This window comes from Triturus cristatus, chromosome 9 (genome assembly GCF_964204655.1).
Source record: "Triturus cristatus chromosome 9, aTriCri1.1, whole genome shotgun sequence".
In the NCBI taxonomy this organism is placed as follows: Eukaryota; Metazoa; Chordata; class Amphibia; order Caudata; family Salamandridae; genus Triturus; species Triturus cristatus.
Genome location: NC_140592.1, coordinates 736,420,013 through 736,438,313, shown reverse-complemented (window position 1 = coordinate 736,438,313; position 18,301 = coordinate 736,420,013). Strand labels below are relative to the sequence as shown.

At 40.8% G+C, this 18,301-nt stretch overlaps 1 protein-coding gene across 1 annotated transcript in view; it reads left to right on the top strand.

The window, feature by feature from the left end:
• Positions 1 to 18,301, top strand: part of LOC146798677 (girdin-like) — a 439,241-nt gene that overhangs the window by 339,649 nt on the left and 81,291 nt on the right. Inside the window, exons 22-24 of the mRNA XM_085625977.1 lie at positions 3,704 to 3,890; positions 13,068 to 13,213; positions 13,334 to 13,429. Coding sequence (XP_085482103.1) covers positions 3,704 to 3,890; positions 13,068 to 13,213; positions 13,334 to 13,429 — 429 coding nt within the window. The remainder of the gene's footprint in view (positions 1 to 3,703; positions 3,891 to 13,067; positions 13,214 to 13,333; positions 13,430 to 18,301) is intronic.

The following is an 18,301-nucleotide window of genomic DNA, read 5'->3' as shown; positions in this document are numbered from 1 at the left end:
TTGGCAGCCATTGCTACATATCATAAATGCCATTCTTGAACATCTTTTTCAATAATTCGGTTGTTAAAGATTTCCTGGAAGACCTTTTCAATACTTAGTTGTTCCTATCATGGGAACTAACTGTAGTACATTCCTGTCCCTAGGACAGGCATTGTTGTCTCGGGGGCCGGTATTTGTGCACCGAACAAGAATGGAGAGAAAATAAAATAGTAGTGTTTTCATTTTTTGCCTTGACAAAATAGTTGTTATAATTCCCTGCTCTATTTATATAGTATAGTCCTTTTTTACTGCTTCTAACTGAGGCAAGAACCCATGTATCAAACATTCAACAGACACAGATGTTTATTTACAAAAAGAATGTTCTATTGTTATTATTGAAAGTGCACAATTAATTTCATCAACAATTTACAAAGAGACACCACAGATGGACAGGAGTACTGTTTGCTCACAGTCCACCCTGGCCTACCCTTTCAGCAGGTGGGGGTATTTTTCTTTGTTATTTTTTTTAAAGCAGCAGAGAACACCTGCCACAGTGTCTGCTCTAGAGCAGCTATCGCCTAACCTGGTCCTCCCTGCTCACAGCTTTTTGGTGGGCCAAGGTGGACAAGGACAAGTTGACAACTACCCAGGAAGCTGTTTTGCAATTGCTGACAGGACAGTGAAGCAACTTTTACCCTTAAAGAAATAACAGTGAAGGAGGACATGAAAGGGTGACAGCTCCCTGTTTACAGCTGCAAACTGGATACCAGTACAGCTGTTAGGAGGCTAGGTCCTTCTTCATCCTCACACGTGTTAAAGCAGGACTAGGGCAGTTAAACTGTCCCCTGTATTTGCATACTGGGTCCTTCTCCCCTGGTTCATGGCAAGGGGGATACCCGTTTGTGGGTGCAAATTATTTGTCGGGCTGGCATATCGGTGGCTGTCAGAATCCCTTCTCGGCCTTTGCCAGGGACTATAGTGAGGGTGACACCCCACTGAAATATTTGTATACAAATTTGAGTGAAGTTGCTAATGCATTATTGATTATAAATGTAGATGGAATCCCCGCCCCCAAGGCATCCTGGACTAGAAGGCTACACAACATGGGACAGTACAATTTGAAAACAAAAGCAGAAGTTAACTTCCCCCTCTGCCTTCTGTTCTTGGACAAAGCTGCCCAACATCAAGGCTGGGGAAATATTGGATAAGCAAATACATTTTTAGAGGTTCCGGAAACAACTTGCTGTGTCAGTGTTCCTTTACCAACCATCATCCCATGAGAACACGTATTTCTCATTTTCAGATTTTTCTGACCTTATGAACATGTAATGAGTTTATATAATAGATGCATGCATTATTGGCAGTTTGTTTTTCACTTGGAGCTTCTAAATAGCTCAAGGAAAATACACCAAACCAACGAAATGCATCAAACTGAAGTTCACTACAAACATTTGTGATTTGGTGTACTTTCATTGAAATGTTTTTCTGTTTTTCACGGCTAAAATTGTCTCTGGGGCATTCCATGTTAATGGTAAAAAATACACTTTGGGAACCGCTGTCATAGATTTTATCAATTTGATCAGTTTACAAATCTCCACCTTCTTTGAAAGCATGAAAGTCAGTAATTTATACCGTATTTTTCAAAAATGTGGTACAAATTGTTTAATGAGAAAATAAGCTTTCCTTCTATAAAGAGAGAGTGTGTGTCTCTGTGTGTCCCCATCTTTCTGCCTCAACGGAAGGCATCTGACTCATTTCTGAAAGTAGGTCTAGATATTTCCTACATATGGATCTTCTTTGTCCCTCTTTTACCTTTCACGGATCCTCTTTTTAAATCCTCTTTTACCAGATGTTTTTCTTTTGAGGCAGCTTGATGAGCCATCTGCAGCCCTTGCATGCTGGTACACATTATAATTATTTCATTACTACACACTTTTTTGTATTTCAACCCTCTTCGTTTTCATGTGTAGTTTTCATATTTTTTCCTATAGGTCGATCAGTTTGTCAGTGATATGTTCACAACATGGTAGGGATAGGAAGCATTTTGGTTTTCTTACTGAAACCATGCGTGTTGTATTCTCTAATCTAATGCTTGTAATCTGTGGCCCAAGCCCTGTAGGATTGCCTAATGGGTAGCAGCGCATCTTTATAATTAATATTGAGAAGGCTTTACTATCCAAACTTGAGTGCATTTTTGTGAGGAAAATTATTTGTTGATACCATTTCCAGTAAGGCCTTAATAGGGATATTTTCAGCAACAATCCATGAAGTTCTTGAAAAGCCTTTACAAGCCTCACTGTCCTGGCTCTATCTCAAAATAGGTTCTTAGGTCGGTCCGGTTTTCTTTGCAGGATGTAGCTGTCTCAGTTTTTGTCCCTTAGTTTTCGAGTTGTCATCTCTGTCTTGTGCTAAGTTCCATGTGATGTATTTCTTTAGATTGGTAAATTTCCATTCTCATGTTTCGAAGCTATAAGTGCCTATTGTTTTCTGGTCAGTGCTTCTGACTATTCAGAGGATACCATGATGGGGAAGGAAGACAAACTACCTTTAAACCCTGGTTTTCCATCATGAGTATCTACATTAACTTCATGAACAATTCATATCCTTCCTGCCCGAAAGTGAAGAAAAAAGTGAAGATCCCTTATCTAAGTTACCTGAAACTATGAATTAAGGTCCACATACACTACCATGCCCTCTGAAATTCTGGTGCAACCTTTGTGACACCAATATTTGTTGATTAAGAAAAACTTAGTTGGTGGAGGAGTGTACAGTGTAGGGAATCATATTCTCTTTGGTGTCAGTATGATAGGTTTGCAAAACCCAAGGGGTTCCAGCTTGGTTCAAAAGCCATCTCTTTTTATATTATAGTGGATATTGAAGATCCATTCTTTTTATTTTGGTTGCATGGTCCTGTAGTCAGTGTACTTTTTGATGGCCATGTGGCAGTCAAGGTATAGCCTGTTTAGATGGATTAGGTGAGGATTGATTTGGTGTTATAGATTTTCTCTTGTGAGGATTCACATATTTTTGGTGACCCCCTGTGTGTGATGTGACTTTTCATGGCTTATGAAGTAGATGTCATTCAAATGTTGAAATTGTTATCCATATGATTCAAATGTATTAACTTTGGCTTTTTTAAAGTTGTGGATACCTTTAGAGACTTTCCTATGTGTGATGGTTGTCTTCTGCTGGTACTCGTATGATTTTGTTGGGGTATCCAAATGCTGTAATTATGTTATCCTTTCTGGGTGTACATAGGTTTTTCTTCTTTACTGTTAAGTCGCTATGCAAGTGGTTTGTGGTGGTTGCATTTGGTGGCTGTCCATTCGTTTGTTCTGGCTATTTCTGTGGCATATTCATTTGGTTTTTGGTTGCCTTCTCAGAAAGCTATTTTATGTGTTTGGTGCATTGTATGTTAGGGTATCAATAGTTTATTTGGTGATTGTGTTTGATGGTCATATTTGTTATTTTTTGTGGTTGGATTTGTTCTGTATCCATACAATGTTTGGGCATCACCTTTAATGCGCTATTTGGTTTTTCTGGTAGGACAATCCTTGAAATTCTTCCTAGTCGCTGCATTGTCCTTTACCAGAAGACTTACCTTTTCCCAGGCCTTAGCAGATGGACTCTACCACCATGGATGTAGCATAGGCTACCTCCTTCTCTAGCTTTACCTTGTAAGTAACTGAGTTAGATTTAACTGTCTCTCTGTGTGTTATTTCAGGTTGAAAAGGTCACTCAGCCATGCAGGACAGGAGCAGGAGGAGTTGCTGGCCGAACACCGAGCTCTGAAGAGCCAGCTTAACACCCTGCAGCTAGAGAAGACCCGCATGGAGGCAGAGTGCAGTTCCACCAGGGAGCAGAGCCAGCAGCTGGACATCCGTATCACTAAACTTGGAAATCAGTGTGAGGTATTTAAGGGGTCATATGTTAGCTGTGGAGGAAGAGAAGAAATATGATAAGAAGGAGTATAAAGGACAAAAGAGAAACATGTGATTTAAATCAGGCAAGTGTATAGAAGGTGCACTAACTCAATCCATTAATTACAATAACCAGAAGCAATCGTAAGTTCTGATTCCTTTGGAAACCCTCCCTGGTCACCAAGTCATAATATAAAGTGCATAGAAGAAAGGGCGTACGAGGCACAAGGGATTGTGAGTACACACATAAGTCCAAGGTCTATTTATTGTTTCATATGGAAATCGGGTTGCCCAACTCACACATTTCTGCAAATTTCCCTTAACCCGAAGGTAGGGCAAAATGTTTTTGTTTGCTTGATTAGAGAACATGTTGTGCTAGTCTGAGAGTCACATATTGTTTTATCTTTTCTTTAATGATTGAGCAATTTTCTGACCCTGGTGTCTTTCATGGTCATCCAGAGTAGGTGTGCACTTTCACTGAATCAACGTGGCATCAGGATTTTTTTAGAGGGGACGAGATGTCTGCTCAAAACTTGTAATGGCTATTGCACCAAATACTTGACAAAGATGTTTTTGAGTATCTGCCAATCAGGTTTGATATTTCATTCTAATTTTGGTCCTCAATGTGATTGCTGTTGACATAGCACTATTTCGCTTTTTCTTCTAACATTTGAAACCTCTACAGAAAAGTAACCTAAGTCGGATCAACCCTTACCTTCCATCATTGGTGTAATTTTTTGTGTTGTGTGGTGTGATGTTTAACAACCATTGTGGTGGATTGTGAATGGATAGCGCAACATTTGGACCTGCTTATACCTTTTGTCTCCCTTGACAAAGCTGCATGAAATTTGGCAAACAAGTTCTAAGATGGATTGACGTATTTTAGGAAGAGTTCAGGCTATTTCATCGAATTTGGTCATACTTAATAGCCATCAGAAACACTATTCCTGCATAAGTGCAATTCTACCTTAATGCAAAATCTCTATCACCAATTTCTTAAAGTATATAAAAAATCTCATTTAAAATTTCAAAATGTTTTAAAAGGCTCATGGATCAGACTGTCAAGTAATTCCATTTTATTTTCCCCCGTTATGTAAATAATGTTTAGGAAAAAATATTTAATTTGATGAAATTTCTGTCTACAATACTCAAACAACCATTAAAAGCGAAAGCAAAAAAGATAATTGTCTCCATGGACATGCAGTCTCACATAGGGATAAGGCTGAATGGTCTCTAAAAGGCAGCTAAGGAGCTCCAGAGCCCCAAAAATTAGCACAGTGGTGGTTAGTCTGTCGTTCAGTTTTTTGGCTCTCTGTGAATGGCATCCCTTTCAACAGACAGTTTTTTTTAAAGTGCTTACTGCAGCATTTAAAATGATTTATCTTCATCATAGTTGTTCTTCATGGAAAAAAAAGTCAGATTTTCACCTTGCCTATATTCTCCGAGCTAAAGCATTCCTGTTGGTATGAATCTGGCAAGAACATGAGGCAGGATTTTTTTCCAATATTTTTAGTGAAATATATGGATAGTCGGAGTATCATACAGTATATGACAATAATCAAGTATTACTGATTATGTTTCAAGCGTAGTATAGCATATGCAATCAAGGATTTTTTTTATCAATATACCATATCCACATTCAATTTTCATAGAACTTCTAAGGAAATTTGAAACTATTTCCAATTAACCATTGTTACCCTCCTGGTTCCCACGTGCCTGGTTTGCCTAAGTCTGCTGAACATGGGGCAGACTTAATAATGTATTTTGTTTTCACCACTGTCTTTTAGCTTTGAATTGTGTTTTTGTTTGCAAATATTTTTTTCTGTAAGGCTGGATCTAACAAAAGAAAAATGTTGACAGTCCTTGCTAGCCTTTTGTGTTCCGGGTCTCTACTGCGGCTGCCAGGTGCTATTCCCCAGATTGCTACCAGCCAGTGCATTGAAAGCACCATTGATGGGCTTTCCACCTACCAAGACATCTTGTGACCCCAATCTGCGACTCCCAGAGGACCTCAGAGGCTATCCTGCCTTTTTGTTGAACGTTTAGGCGGTATCTCAAAGTTGACATGAGCCCTCACCATCAAGAAGGTTCCATGAGGTCAAGAGGACCCCCGGTGTCAAAAGATGATGAAGTTGAGTGGGTTCTTGGTATCAATACAACTTGATTTTGAAAGGGTTTTTAAATGGCCTTCCATGCCACTAGGGCAATGATGTCAAAACATCCTCTTTTCCAACCATAACATCATGGAAATTCCTTCTATCAAAGGTGTCATCACAGGACTTTAGAGGCTAGGATGCCAGATGTGCACCATGTTACTGAGATGTCCATAACATTTTATGTTACGCATATTTTTAGAGCTCACTATCACCCAGGAGGGTACCCTGGTGCTAAGCAGGTGTGACTCGAGCCACACCTTGGGCTTAGTGGGACCACTCGAAAATCCAGGTCTTCAGTTACTTGCGGAATTCAAGAAGTGAGGAGGAGGCTCTTCTGTGTAGCAGCAGGTCATTAAATGACTTAGGAGCAATGTCAGAAAAAGCTCGACTGCCGAATGCGTTTTTCCATATGCGTGGAATTTGTGCAAGAAGGAGTTTGGATAAACAGAGATGTCTGAAGGTTTGTGAAAGCAGATGAAATTGTTGAGGTATTCTGGGCCAGTGTTATGTAGTGCTTTGAAAGTGTGGGTGAGAAATTTGAATGGTGCTCGTTTGTGAATGGAGAGCCAGTGGAGCTCCTTCAGGTGTGGTATGTTGTGAGTGCGGCAAGAGAGGTGATAGTGATTCGGAATGGTCTGCAGGCTTCTAGTGCTTTTTTGCTTGATCCCAGCACATAGGGTATTCCTGTAGTCCATCTTGCTTGTGACCAGGGCTTGCATGGCAGTTTATGGGGTGCTGATTGGGAGCCATTTGAAAATCTTCCTCAGCAGTTTCAGGGTATGGAAGCATGAGGCGGTGACGGCAATGACTTGGGCTGTCATTTCGAGTTTGCTATCAGTGGAGATCCCAAGGTTTTTGGCGTGTGTAGTGGTGTTAAGTGTTGGTCCTAGCTTTGTTCGCCACCAAGTGTAATAACACGCTGATGTGCACTTCCCACAGATAATGTTTTGGTCTTGTCTGTGTTGAGATGTAGGCAGTTAGTTGGTCTTCACCAGTAGGTGATTTCAGTCATGCAGGCATTGAACTTGATCCAGGTACTCGGCTTCTTATCTATGAAAGAGAGAATGAGCTGTGTGTCATCGGCGTAGGAGAGGACATTGATGTTGCGAGAGCAGATGATGCTGGCGAGAGGGATCATGTATGTATTGAAGAGGGTCACGCTCAGAAGAATCCTGAAAATGAGGTCGTGAGCATCTGAGGTGGACGGTTCCAGGTTGACTGACTGGGTCCTTATAGTCATGAAGGAGCAGATCCGTCGGAGTGCATGTCCTTGGATTTCAGTGTTGCGTAGGCATTGGATGAGGATGGGGTAGAAGACTGTGTCAGATTCTGCTGAGAGGTCCAAGAGGATAAAGGCTGTCGTGTCTCCTCCGTCTCGAGCCATTCGGATATCATCGGTGGCAGCGATGAGGGCAGTTTCCATGCTGTTGTTGGTTCTGAAACTAGACTGACGGTTATCGAGGAGTTGTTGGTCACTGAGGTATTCGGTGAGGTGCCTGTTAATGATTTTCTTTAAGACCTTGGCTGAGAATTGTAGCAGGGATATCGATCTGTAGTTGGCGAATGTAGAAGGGTCCACAGAGGGTTTCTTCCGCAATGGGTTTCATGTTTCCAAGGATCTGGGAAGCAGGTGGAGGCATTCAGAATGGGTGTGAGCATGGCGCTGATGGGTTGAAGTCCTCTGGAGGGATCCCTGACAAAGTATCAGAAATGCAAATATTGTGTGGACAGAATATTGAGTCAAAAATGTTGAGACCAAAATATCAAGATGGTAAGTACAAATAGGTATGTATAAATGTACTATTCTTAACACCACATCTACGTACCTTGAAGATATAGATATATCTTCAAGGTACATATATGTAGAGTTGTATATAGTAAAACTTTACTTACCTGTAAAAACTTATCTTCACAATATTTTTGTCCTTGATATTTTTGACACAATATTTTGTCCCAAGGTATTTGTGTTTCCGAAATTCTGTCTAAATACCGGACAGATAGGTAGTTGGCAGAGTGGATGAATGTATGATGGATGGATGGCAAGATGGATGGATGGATGAATGATGGATAGAATGCAGAGTGGATGGATGGATGGATGAATGGATGGCAAAGTGGATGGATGGATGTCAGAGTGGATGGGTAGATGGATGGAAAGACAGACTGATGAAGGACAGAGTGGATGTTTGGATGGAATAGAGTAAGATTGAATGATGGATGACAGAATGTAAAGGTGAAATAGTAGATAACAGCGGGTGGCTGGAAAGATAAAAGGATGATTGGAAAGATGCTTGGATGGAAGAAAGAAGGGAGCTCTTCTATAGAGGGTTAGGCTCATTTGCTTTGCTTACTTGGTGCCATCAGAGGTTTAGTTCAAAGTGGGGGCATTTTAATTTTCTGTAAGGTGTCACAGGACATGGGGTAACATGCAGTCAATTACTGGGCTTGTCTATGAAAAACAGGCAGCATTAGAGCAAAGTCATCATGTCTGCAGTACCGTTCACAGGCTGCCAGAAGCGAGCAATATTCGGTCACATCCCAGGAGTGTCCCTTAAGAGCCAGTACCAGGAGCCTCTGAAAGGCTGGTAGGGCTGGTTGAAATTCAGTCACATGTAAGACCAGTGACTGAATTAGTAGTAGTTCTGGACACATTCAGTTATATGTCTAAAAGGTGGCTGAGCTGGGGTAGAATCAGCCATTTGTCTGCCTTGCATCTGAAAGGACAATAGAATTGAGGCAGAATCCATCATATCCTAAGCACTATCATGCATCTGATTTACTGTGATTCATCACTTTGTGAAAAAAAGTAAGTGAGCATAAAAAACAGATTACTATTTTTAGAGCACACACTCACCAGAAGGGATCACTAGGTGTTATTAACAAACAAAGCATTTTTATTGTTGCTCCCTTGAGTGGTTATAATTTAATCCTTCTCTAAAGGATGAAAGGCTAAGTAAAGCTTCTGGGATGGGGAACAACCTTTACAACGCAACTTTTACAACGCACTACCATTACAACGAAACTGTTACAACGCAAGTGGATTTACAACGCATGCCATTACAACGCAAGTCTTTACATCGACTTGCGCTAGATGGCGTGCTAACATTACAAATAGTGTAGTTTACTATCCCAACACCTTCCCTACTGTTAAGTGGACTGGAGTTGGAATAGTAAATTACACTTTTCTAATGTTAGCACGCCATCTAGCGCAAGTTGATGTAAAGACTTGCGTTGTAATGGCATGCGTTGTAAATCCACTTGCGTTGTAACAGTTTCGTTGTAACAGCATGCGTTGTAACAGCACGCGTTGTAACGTCATATATCCTCTGGGATATGAACCTGTGAGTGCAAAATCAAACATTAATCTCTGCAATGGATACATTAGTGTTAGTGGGGAAGTACAAGTGGCTATTTCTAATTACACCATGGCTCCTTTCCAAATTACCTGTGGCATCCCACAGGATTCTTCTCTGTCATCACTCCTGTTTAATATGTGTACCATCCTATTAGCCTATTTGATTGCATCATTCATATTCTTTATGTTTTTTAATGTTTGCAGATAACATAATTGTCAGGGACATAACGGCCGCGGCCGTTCATTTGAACAATTGTAAAGCAGCCATAAATAGATGATGGCACAATAACTAACTTAAATTAAACAGTGACAAAGCTAAGTTTCCGCTCTCTGGCACACAAACACCTTACTGGATTCCACTGCAAGAAAGAGAGCATGGCATCTCACTCTTCATCCACGACATGCTACTGTACCCCCCTACTCGGTCAAGCGAATTCCCAGGTATGTCCGACTACTGGAGAAAATTGGGAGGGTATATGGCTAATGCACTACCTGGGAGAAGACCTGTGCATTCCAGATATCCCCTGAACTAAAAAAAAGCACCGACCGTGGTGCCGCTGCTGGGCATTAAATGTGAGACACCAGTGCTCAAATATTTGGGGGTATAGATCAACCAAAACAACACAAACACTTGAGAGGAGAACTTGAAGGAACACTCTGGGCTTTGACAGGAAACATAACCTTTTGCATTGGCTCAAACTCCCCATCATGACCTGGATTGTCTTATCCAAAATGATGATGCTGCCGCGCGTGCTCTGCTACTTTGCAAATTTCCTGATTTGGATTCCTCAAAGCTGGTTTGAAACCCTAACTACACTCTTCAGGGAATTGACCTGGGATGGTGGGCACTATTGGATGTCACTGTGTGTACTACAACACCCAGTGTGAAATGGGGGACTGAGGGACCCAGATTTCAAAATGTACTATCTAGTGGCCCAGCTGTAGTGGCTGAATAAGTGGATTGTGAAAGTGAATATCGTGGAACTGACAAAATTACTCAACCATGCCAGTAGGGCATGCTAGTTGCAATCTTGAAGGATAAACCCAATCCAACAAGCTAAGCCTCTCAAAATAGTGATACAATATTGGAAGTGAGCACTCAAGAAAACCCATTATGTGCCCGTCACTCCATGTAATTGGATTATCCATCCCCATGGGCGGGTTCTTGACTTCAAGAGGACTAAGGGAATGGACTGCTGTGCTGGACGGCTAGACACTGTGGGAGATTGGTTTGCTGATGGCACACTTAGAAGCCTGACCTGTATGGTCAATGACAGTGGGCTGCTGGACACTCAATTTCTGGTTTATGGATCCGTAGTACACTGATTACAGCATATTTGGAGTGACAGGCTGAACCACAGACCCACAAACTACTGCAGGTTCTCCTCACCTTTGGAACCAACACAGGCTGATATCTTGGCTATATAAGGCGCTTTTTGTCAATGACCATAGGCACACTGAGGATCCTGTGAGTCAGTTGGGAAGATAGGGTAGGTAGACAGCTCAGGGATAAGGAAACGGGCTGCAAGAACTAACTTGCGTTAACACTTGTGACCTGAGAAGTTTGGTGCGCTGCCCAAGAAGACTTCATACTTTAAATGCACATGGCTTTCTTTATCTAAGGAAAAGGTAGCATATGAGATAGGGCTGCACATGTTACTAGAACAACAGTTATTGTAACATTTCAGTTGATCATTATTTCCTACCTAAAAGCGTGAGTCCACCTGACTTGAGGAACATAATATTGGGAGCGTGTAATGAAATACTGAGCGTAATTGTGGATCTTGAAAAGTCATATGTTTTTATGGCATTAAAAGCTGGTACAGAAATATTGGTACAAACCAAAATATATATATATATATTAAAAGAAAAAAACAGATTGGATGATTGTAATGCCAAACTCCATTGGCTGCAGCAGCCAGGCTTATATGATGTCTGCTCCACCAAGAACATGTGACTCCAGCTATGCAATCGTTGAACTGGGCTCTAGTGAATGAATGGATTAAGTTTAAGTTGCTCTGCTTGGTCTACAAAGTCCTGTGTTGCAACCACGAATCCCAAGTGACAATATCAGTTTCAATGGCACAAGCGCGGCGAGCTGATCAGCATGCTGTATAAATTCCATCATTCACATGGACGAGGCTTTTCATCCAAGGCTTTTCTCTTGTGGCTGCCTTCTTTTGGAATATGCTGCTCCTTACTACCCAACAGAGCTTGGTCTTTTAAAGCTCAGAAGAGGGAAACAACCTGCTTATTTCATTAACATTGCAGTCTCATTTAAGCATTAATGAGTGTTATTGTTTTTGGAAGTCCAACAGCGCCTCGAAGCCTGAATGTAGAATGTCATGTTTGATAAACACACCAAAATGTAAATGGTGAGCAATCAGCCCTCGCCATGTGTAAGGAGTTTAACAAATTGAAAAAACTGTAACCAAAATATATACATCTATATATTTACCTTATTGCTACTGTTATAAAACAAGGCTCAGTGTACACCTTCCATGTCGTGTAACTTTTGAAAGCTACGCAATATATTCTTCCAGTTGAAGTTTATTGATTTTTCGAAGCCATCTCAGCGGCTAGTGTCTCTTGCTGGAGAGTAGGACTACAGACGTGGTCAGATAATTATAAACCTATTTAGTAGCATTAAAAAACCATCCACCATTACACAGATGCTTCCTGTCGACAGGCAAGCAGGCCCAAAGCAGTTGAACCAGTATTCTTCTCTCAGCACTGGAGTGAGCACTTATCTTATGAAGTGACAAGCAAATGAAGTTACGTCTGTGCACCGTTGGGCAGCTATGCTGTGGATGCAGCCAGTGAAAGTGGTGCTGCAAAGCTAGAAAGAAGATTAGGGGACTGTATCCTTCCACCCAGAGAGAGGAGGGATGTACACTGCTGCTGTGGTGGTGTACTGCCCGCCATATTTAGAGATCTCTGCTTTGTTGGCATAGGTCTGTGTGCCTTCAGAGGCGCTCCCGCTCTGGTGAATCCTCTGTAGGCACTAAAACATTGCTTTCTGGGCAACATGTGTAGTGGGACCTCACAGCAAAATTTTGAATGTTTAGCCTTCTTTCCTGTTATGTTATATTAATGTGCATAGCCTGAGAGGGTATCCAGGCACTTTGGCAGGTGTGTAGGGTTGTGTTCTCTAAGGTGCTTATACGAAGAGCCAGGTCTTCAGCTTCTTGCAGAACTCAAGAAGTGAGGAGGAGGCTCTGATGTATTGAGGGAGGTCGTTCCATGTCTTGGGTGCGATGTAGGAAAATGAGTGACCTCCAGTTTCGCTTTTGCGGCTGCAGGCAATGTGTGCGAGTGATAGTAAGACAAAGCTTAGGTGTTTGGTGGGTTGGTGACAGTGTATGCAGCTGTTCAGTTATTCTGGTCCTATGTTGGGTAGGGCTTTGTTTGGGTGCGTGTGAAGTTTCAATTGGCTGCGCTTGTGAATGGCGAGCCAGTGAAGCTTCTTGAGGTGCAGTGCGATGTGGGTGCGGCTTGAGAGGTCGAGTATGAGTCTTGCAGCCGTGTTCTGGATAGTCTGGAGTCTGTGTAGAATTTGTTTGGAGAGTCCGGCGTAGAGAGTGTTGCCGTAGTTCATGCTGGTGATGAGTGCTTGCATGACTACTTTGTCAACCACACAAACTCTGTTTCTCTCCAAAGCTCATGGCCCAGCTGAAGGGGAACCTGGAGGAGGAGAATCGTCACCTGCTGCAGCAGATCCAAGCTGTGACTCAAGAGAACCGGACACTGATGGAGAGGACAATGGAGAGCAAGGACCTGTTCCACGAGGAGCAGCGACAGTACCAGTGAGCCCACTATACTATTATCCCACCAGACCACAACCTATGAGCTTTCTGTTGCCCTCTTTTTCTACCTCCATAACTGTCTTTTTGACCCTTATTTCACTCTGATTTTCTCTTACCCAGGGATAAGCTGAACGAACTACGCAGGGAAAAGCAGAAGCTGGTGGAGAAGATAATGGATCAGTACCGTGTTCTGGAGCCCACTCTTCCCAAGTCCAAGTGAGTCCCCTCTCTAACACACACCTGCAGGGAGTATGTGGTTCTCCTTAATCTCCTTGCATAGACCTTTAACTACCTTTTTCCTCCTGAGGTGTAGCGTCACTGTCATTTTGTCATTAAGAGCATCATTTCTGTGGTAGGGTCACTTGGTTGCATACTCCAGCCATCTTCTGTTTGGATTCAGAATAAACTTTGTAACATGGAAAAAACTGTGGCCAGTGATAGAGGGAGTTCTGTAATCAAATCCTGACTAAGTCATCAGAAACTCAAAGATCAGCCCTGGCATATGCAACTCACAAATGTAATTCTTTGCAATGCATTCCACCCGATTATCATTCTGTGCACTACACATTTGGCATCTGTGCTAAGCAATCTCAAATTTCATGTTGAAAGCACTTGTCATTGGTTGGAAAGTTGTTTTCACAATTAAACGTTACATTGCCTATATTTCTTATCTTATGTTAGATTTTGAGGCACTTGACATAGAAAATCATTGAATCACTGTAGCCAGGATGTCTATTGTTTGCCCTTAGGACATAAGCTGAGTAGGCTTAATGCCAATTGGTCATTACCAACAAAAATACTATCAAGAGTGACATCCATGTTGACACTTAAGTGGATAAGAAGGAGCAAACTATAACACTTTCCTCTGATGAGACCCCTATGTCAAATGCCTTTCGCTCCTTTCAACACTTTTATTACCAGTGCAGGCCTCGTCTCAAGAAAGTGTTTCTGGTTTCTAAGAAATGGACAGCTAAGAAATGGATGGTGCTCCCTCCAAAAAGGTCAAAACAGTGCTAGTACTAAGGAGTATATCTGATTGGACTAATTTTTCAGTGCTAGCAGGCTTGAATGAACGTTTTAACCATGAGAAAGCACTTTAACATTTTGGGCCTTGACCAAAGCTTCATCTTCTTCAGCTAGCATGTCAAAGTCACTATACAAGCATATCTTGTGCACAGTGTAAACCTGCCATACCTACGCAACATTTACCAAAAGATGTCTCAATGTTGAATCCTGTGATTGCTGCCGGAGTACATCTTGATAAATCTTTTGCAATTCAGGACTCTCTTGTGACAAATGCGTCTGGAGACTTTCTATATGTGTAGGGTTTCAGTTTTCAATGAAAACTGATTAAAACCACCAAAGGGAATTCTTGCTTATCTTTAGATACAGGAAAATACAGATTTTTCATGCAAGTTTACTGCTTCGGAACTCTCTAGTGTCAAACAGCATAAATGCAGCTACTACCTTTAAGCACTTTTCTGTGATAGATGATTACGCTATGACCCACTCGGGCCATGCTATGCCAATTAATATGGCCTTGTGGCCATCCGCAAGGCCCCTGAACTCTAGCGACCTACTTCTACTCCCTTTTTGGAAGAATGGCTCACATCACACGGCTTCAGCTCACTGTTCACAGCATCTTACTGCAAAGTGGCCAGCAGGTTCCTAACTGACCTCTGGGCAGATTCTCACACCAGAGTGATATCACAATGATGCCATCCTCCATCGCTGAGAGAGGGACAAGGTTTTGCTTTCTAAAAGCTCAGGTATCAGGAATGTGGCAACAAAGATCACTGTGCATACATATGCCTGCTGGTGACGAAATTTCTTTAACTATAAGGACTTTGGGGACAGCAAAATGTGCTGCTGTATGAATAAGTAGCTAACAGTATGCATATTCATTTCTTAGCAAGCGTATCTCCTATGACCAGCTAGAACAGGAACGGGATAAAAAAAAATACATTTATTAGCCTAGAACTTTCTTTTAATCTCAAGGCAAACAACATGTCAGAGTGACGCTGGCTTGCAATATCTGAGCTGGCTTGCAATATCTGAGCACTATATTTATATGTCTCGTGTCCTAAGTAAACAATCTTCATTCAGCAAATTTCTGCCATTTGTCCAACGAATAGAGCACAGGAACGTGTGTTAAAAACCTACCAATAATCTTTTATTCTTAACAATTAAATCTCTATGCGTTGTAAACATATCACCATTCATGCACATTCTTCACATGTGGTGGGACTGGACTGATGGAAAAAGGGATTTGAGTGTTGGAAAATTAGACAGGCAGGGGGGTTAACAGAAACAATGCAAAGGTATTTGAAAGAGTAAATTCTATGAAAGGATTCAAACAAGAGGGTTAAGAACAGGAGAGAATGTAGTAATAATTGAAAACAGGAAAGTATTAGGAAGGAAGGAAATAAAGGCAACTTTCATTATAAATCCTGGAAAAACACCATTCATTTAAGTTGCAATAAAAGAATAAACACTGTCAAGCAATGACTTGTACAATTTTTGAAAACATTAGAAAACACTTGAAAAAATCCCAGCAAATATCTATCTATCTATCTATCTATCTATCTATCTATCTATCTATCTATCTATCTATCTATCTATCTATCTATCTATCTATCTATCTATCTATCTATCTATCTATCTATCTATATATGTATATGTATGTATGTATATATATATATATATATATATATATATATATATATATATATATATATGTCCACCAACAATCCTTCCAGCCTGGAAGAAACTGGGACGCACTCTCAACAACTTGTATTTAACGCTTTTAATTTTCTTTCTTTGCTTAGCTTCAAAAGGGAACAGGCATGCGAAGATCTACGCGTTTCGGTATTGCAGATACCTTGCTCACGATCAACTATTGCTTTGGGTCCACCCCCTATAAGTTCAAATGTTGTTACATCATTTCCTGGCTGTGACCCAAGCTCCCTAAGCATTGTGGAGAATGTAGTGTTTGTACATTTTCACTGTTTCTTCAAATATCATGTTTGCGTTTCGAAACATTATGTGATACCCTATTTACAAAAACGAACATTTATGTCCTTTGAGAGTCTTTGGCACGATACCTTTGTGTTACTTGTATTTACATTGTCCCCCTCCGGTGGGGTTTGTTTTCAAAATAAGGATTTAAGTCCATTCAGAGTCTTTGGCAGGATTCATTTGCATTATTTATACTTGCTTTGCATTGTTACCCCTCCAGTGGGGAGACTGAAACTTTAGCCTTTTTGTCTGCATTTTAACCCCTCAGGTGGGAATTTTTCAAGTTCTTCTTCTTTATTGTTTCATTACGTCATTGTTGCTCCTCCGATGGGGATTAAATCTGTTTGTATTTACTTCTCATTTTTCTGCAAAGAAAATACAATGACAATATAGTAAGAAAATGCTGGGAGAAAACAAACAACAAAACACGAGAAGAATGTTTATCTCGAAAACAAAAGACAACAGAACAACAAACAATTCGACTGATAACAGATTTTTCGTTGGAAAGTAAAAAAATTGTGAATATCTTAAGAAAAAATTGGAAGATATCACAACTAGACACCACTGTGAAAGAATTAGTAGGAAAGCATCCTACAGTGACCTATAGGAGAGCGAAGAATTTGAAAGATCATCTAATTCACAGTCATTTTAAAGGAAAGAAGAAAGAAACCACCTGGCTGAAAACAAAAGGCTTCATAAAATGTCATATGTGTAAAGCCTGCCAAATTGCCAAACAAACTAAAGAAATCAAAATGGCGAATAATAAAACATGGGAGATCAGACAACTGATAACATGCAAAACACAGTATACTATTTACGTATTGGAATGCCCGTGCCCACTAAGGTATGTGGGGAGTACAATATTTGAATTAAAAAAGAGGATATTGGAGCATATCCGGGCTACAATACACAAGGACAGATCCAATGCAGTAGCCAAACATATGGAGCAATGTCATCAAGGAGATTGGAAACAGTTGAAATTTTATGGAATTGAAACCATCCCTAAAAAAGAACGTGGGGGAGATCGTGAAAAACAACTGCGCCAAAAAGAATCAAGGTACATTCTGAAATTACGAACATTACAACCGCACGGTCTCAATCAATCAGAAGAGCTTTACATACATCTTTGAGTAATTACAACTTTTCAAAACACGAAAGATTAAAGGAAAACGAAAGTAAATAATTCATGTAATAACCACCACATTGGAAGTCATTAAGCAACATAAGGCAACACAGAAAAAATGAGAAGTAAATACAAACAGATTTAATCCCCATCGGAGGAGCAACAATGACGTAATGAAACAATAAAGAAGAAGAACTTGAAAAATTCCCACTTGAGGGGTTAAAATGCAGACAAAAAGGCTAAAGTTTCAGTCTCCCCACTGGAGGGGTAACAATGCAAAGCAAGTATAAATAATGCAAATGAATCCTGCCAAAGACTCTGAATGGACTTAAATCCTTATTTTGAAAACAAACCCCACCGGAGGGGGACAATGTAAATACAAGTAACACAAAGGTATCGTGCCAAAGACTCTCAAAGGACATAAATGTTCGTTTTTGTAAATAGGGTATCACATAATGTTTCGAAACGCAAACATGATATTTGAAGAAACTGTGAAAATGTACAAACACTACATTCTCCACAATGCTTAGGGAGCTTGGGTCACAGCCAGGAAATGATGTAACAACATTTGAACTTATAGGGGGTGGACCCAAAGCAATAGTTGATCGTGAGCAAGGTATCTGCGATACCGAAACGCGTAGATCTTCGCATGCCTGTTCCCTTTTGAAGCTAAGTAAAGAAAGAAAATTAAAAGCGTTAAATACAAGTTGTTGAGAGTGCGTCCCAGTTTCTTCCAGGCTGGAAGGATTGTTGGTGGATGTTAAGCGGCATGGTTCGGCCGCAGGGACACGCACCCACGAGGAGCGCTGCAAATACTCGGTAACCAAGAACCGTTGGAGTGGATATATATATATGTATATATGTATCCTTCGTCTTCCCAACTTTTATTCTTCAGTTACGGAAAAACGAGCCACACTGATGAGTTGTTCAGCCAGATATTTTTACTT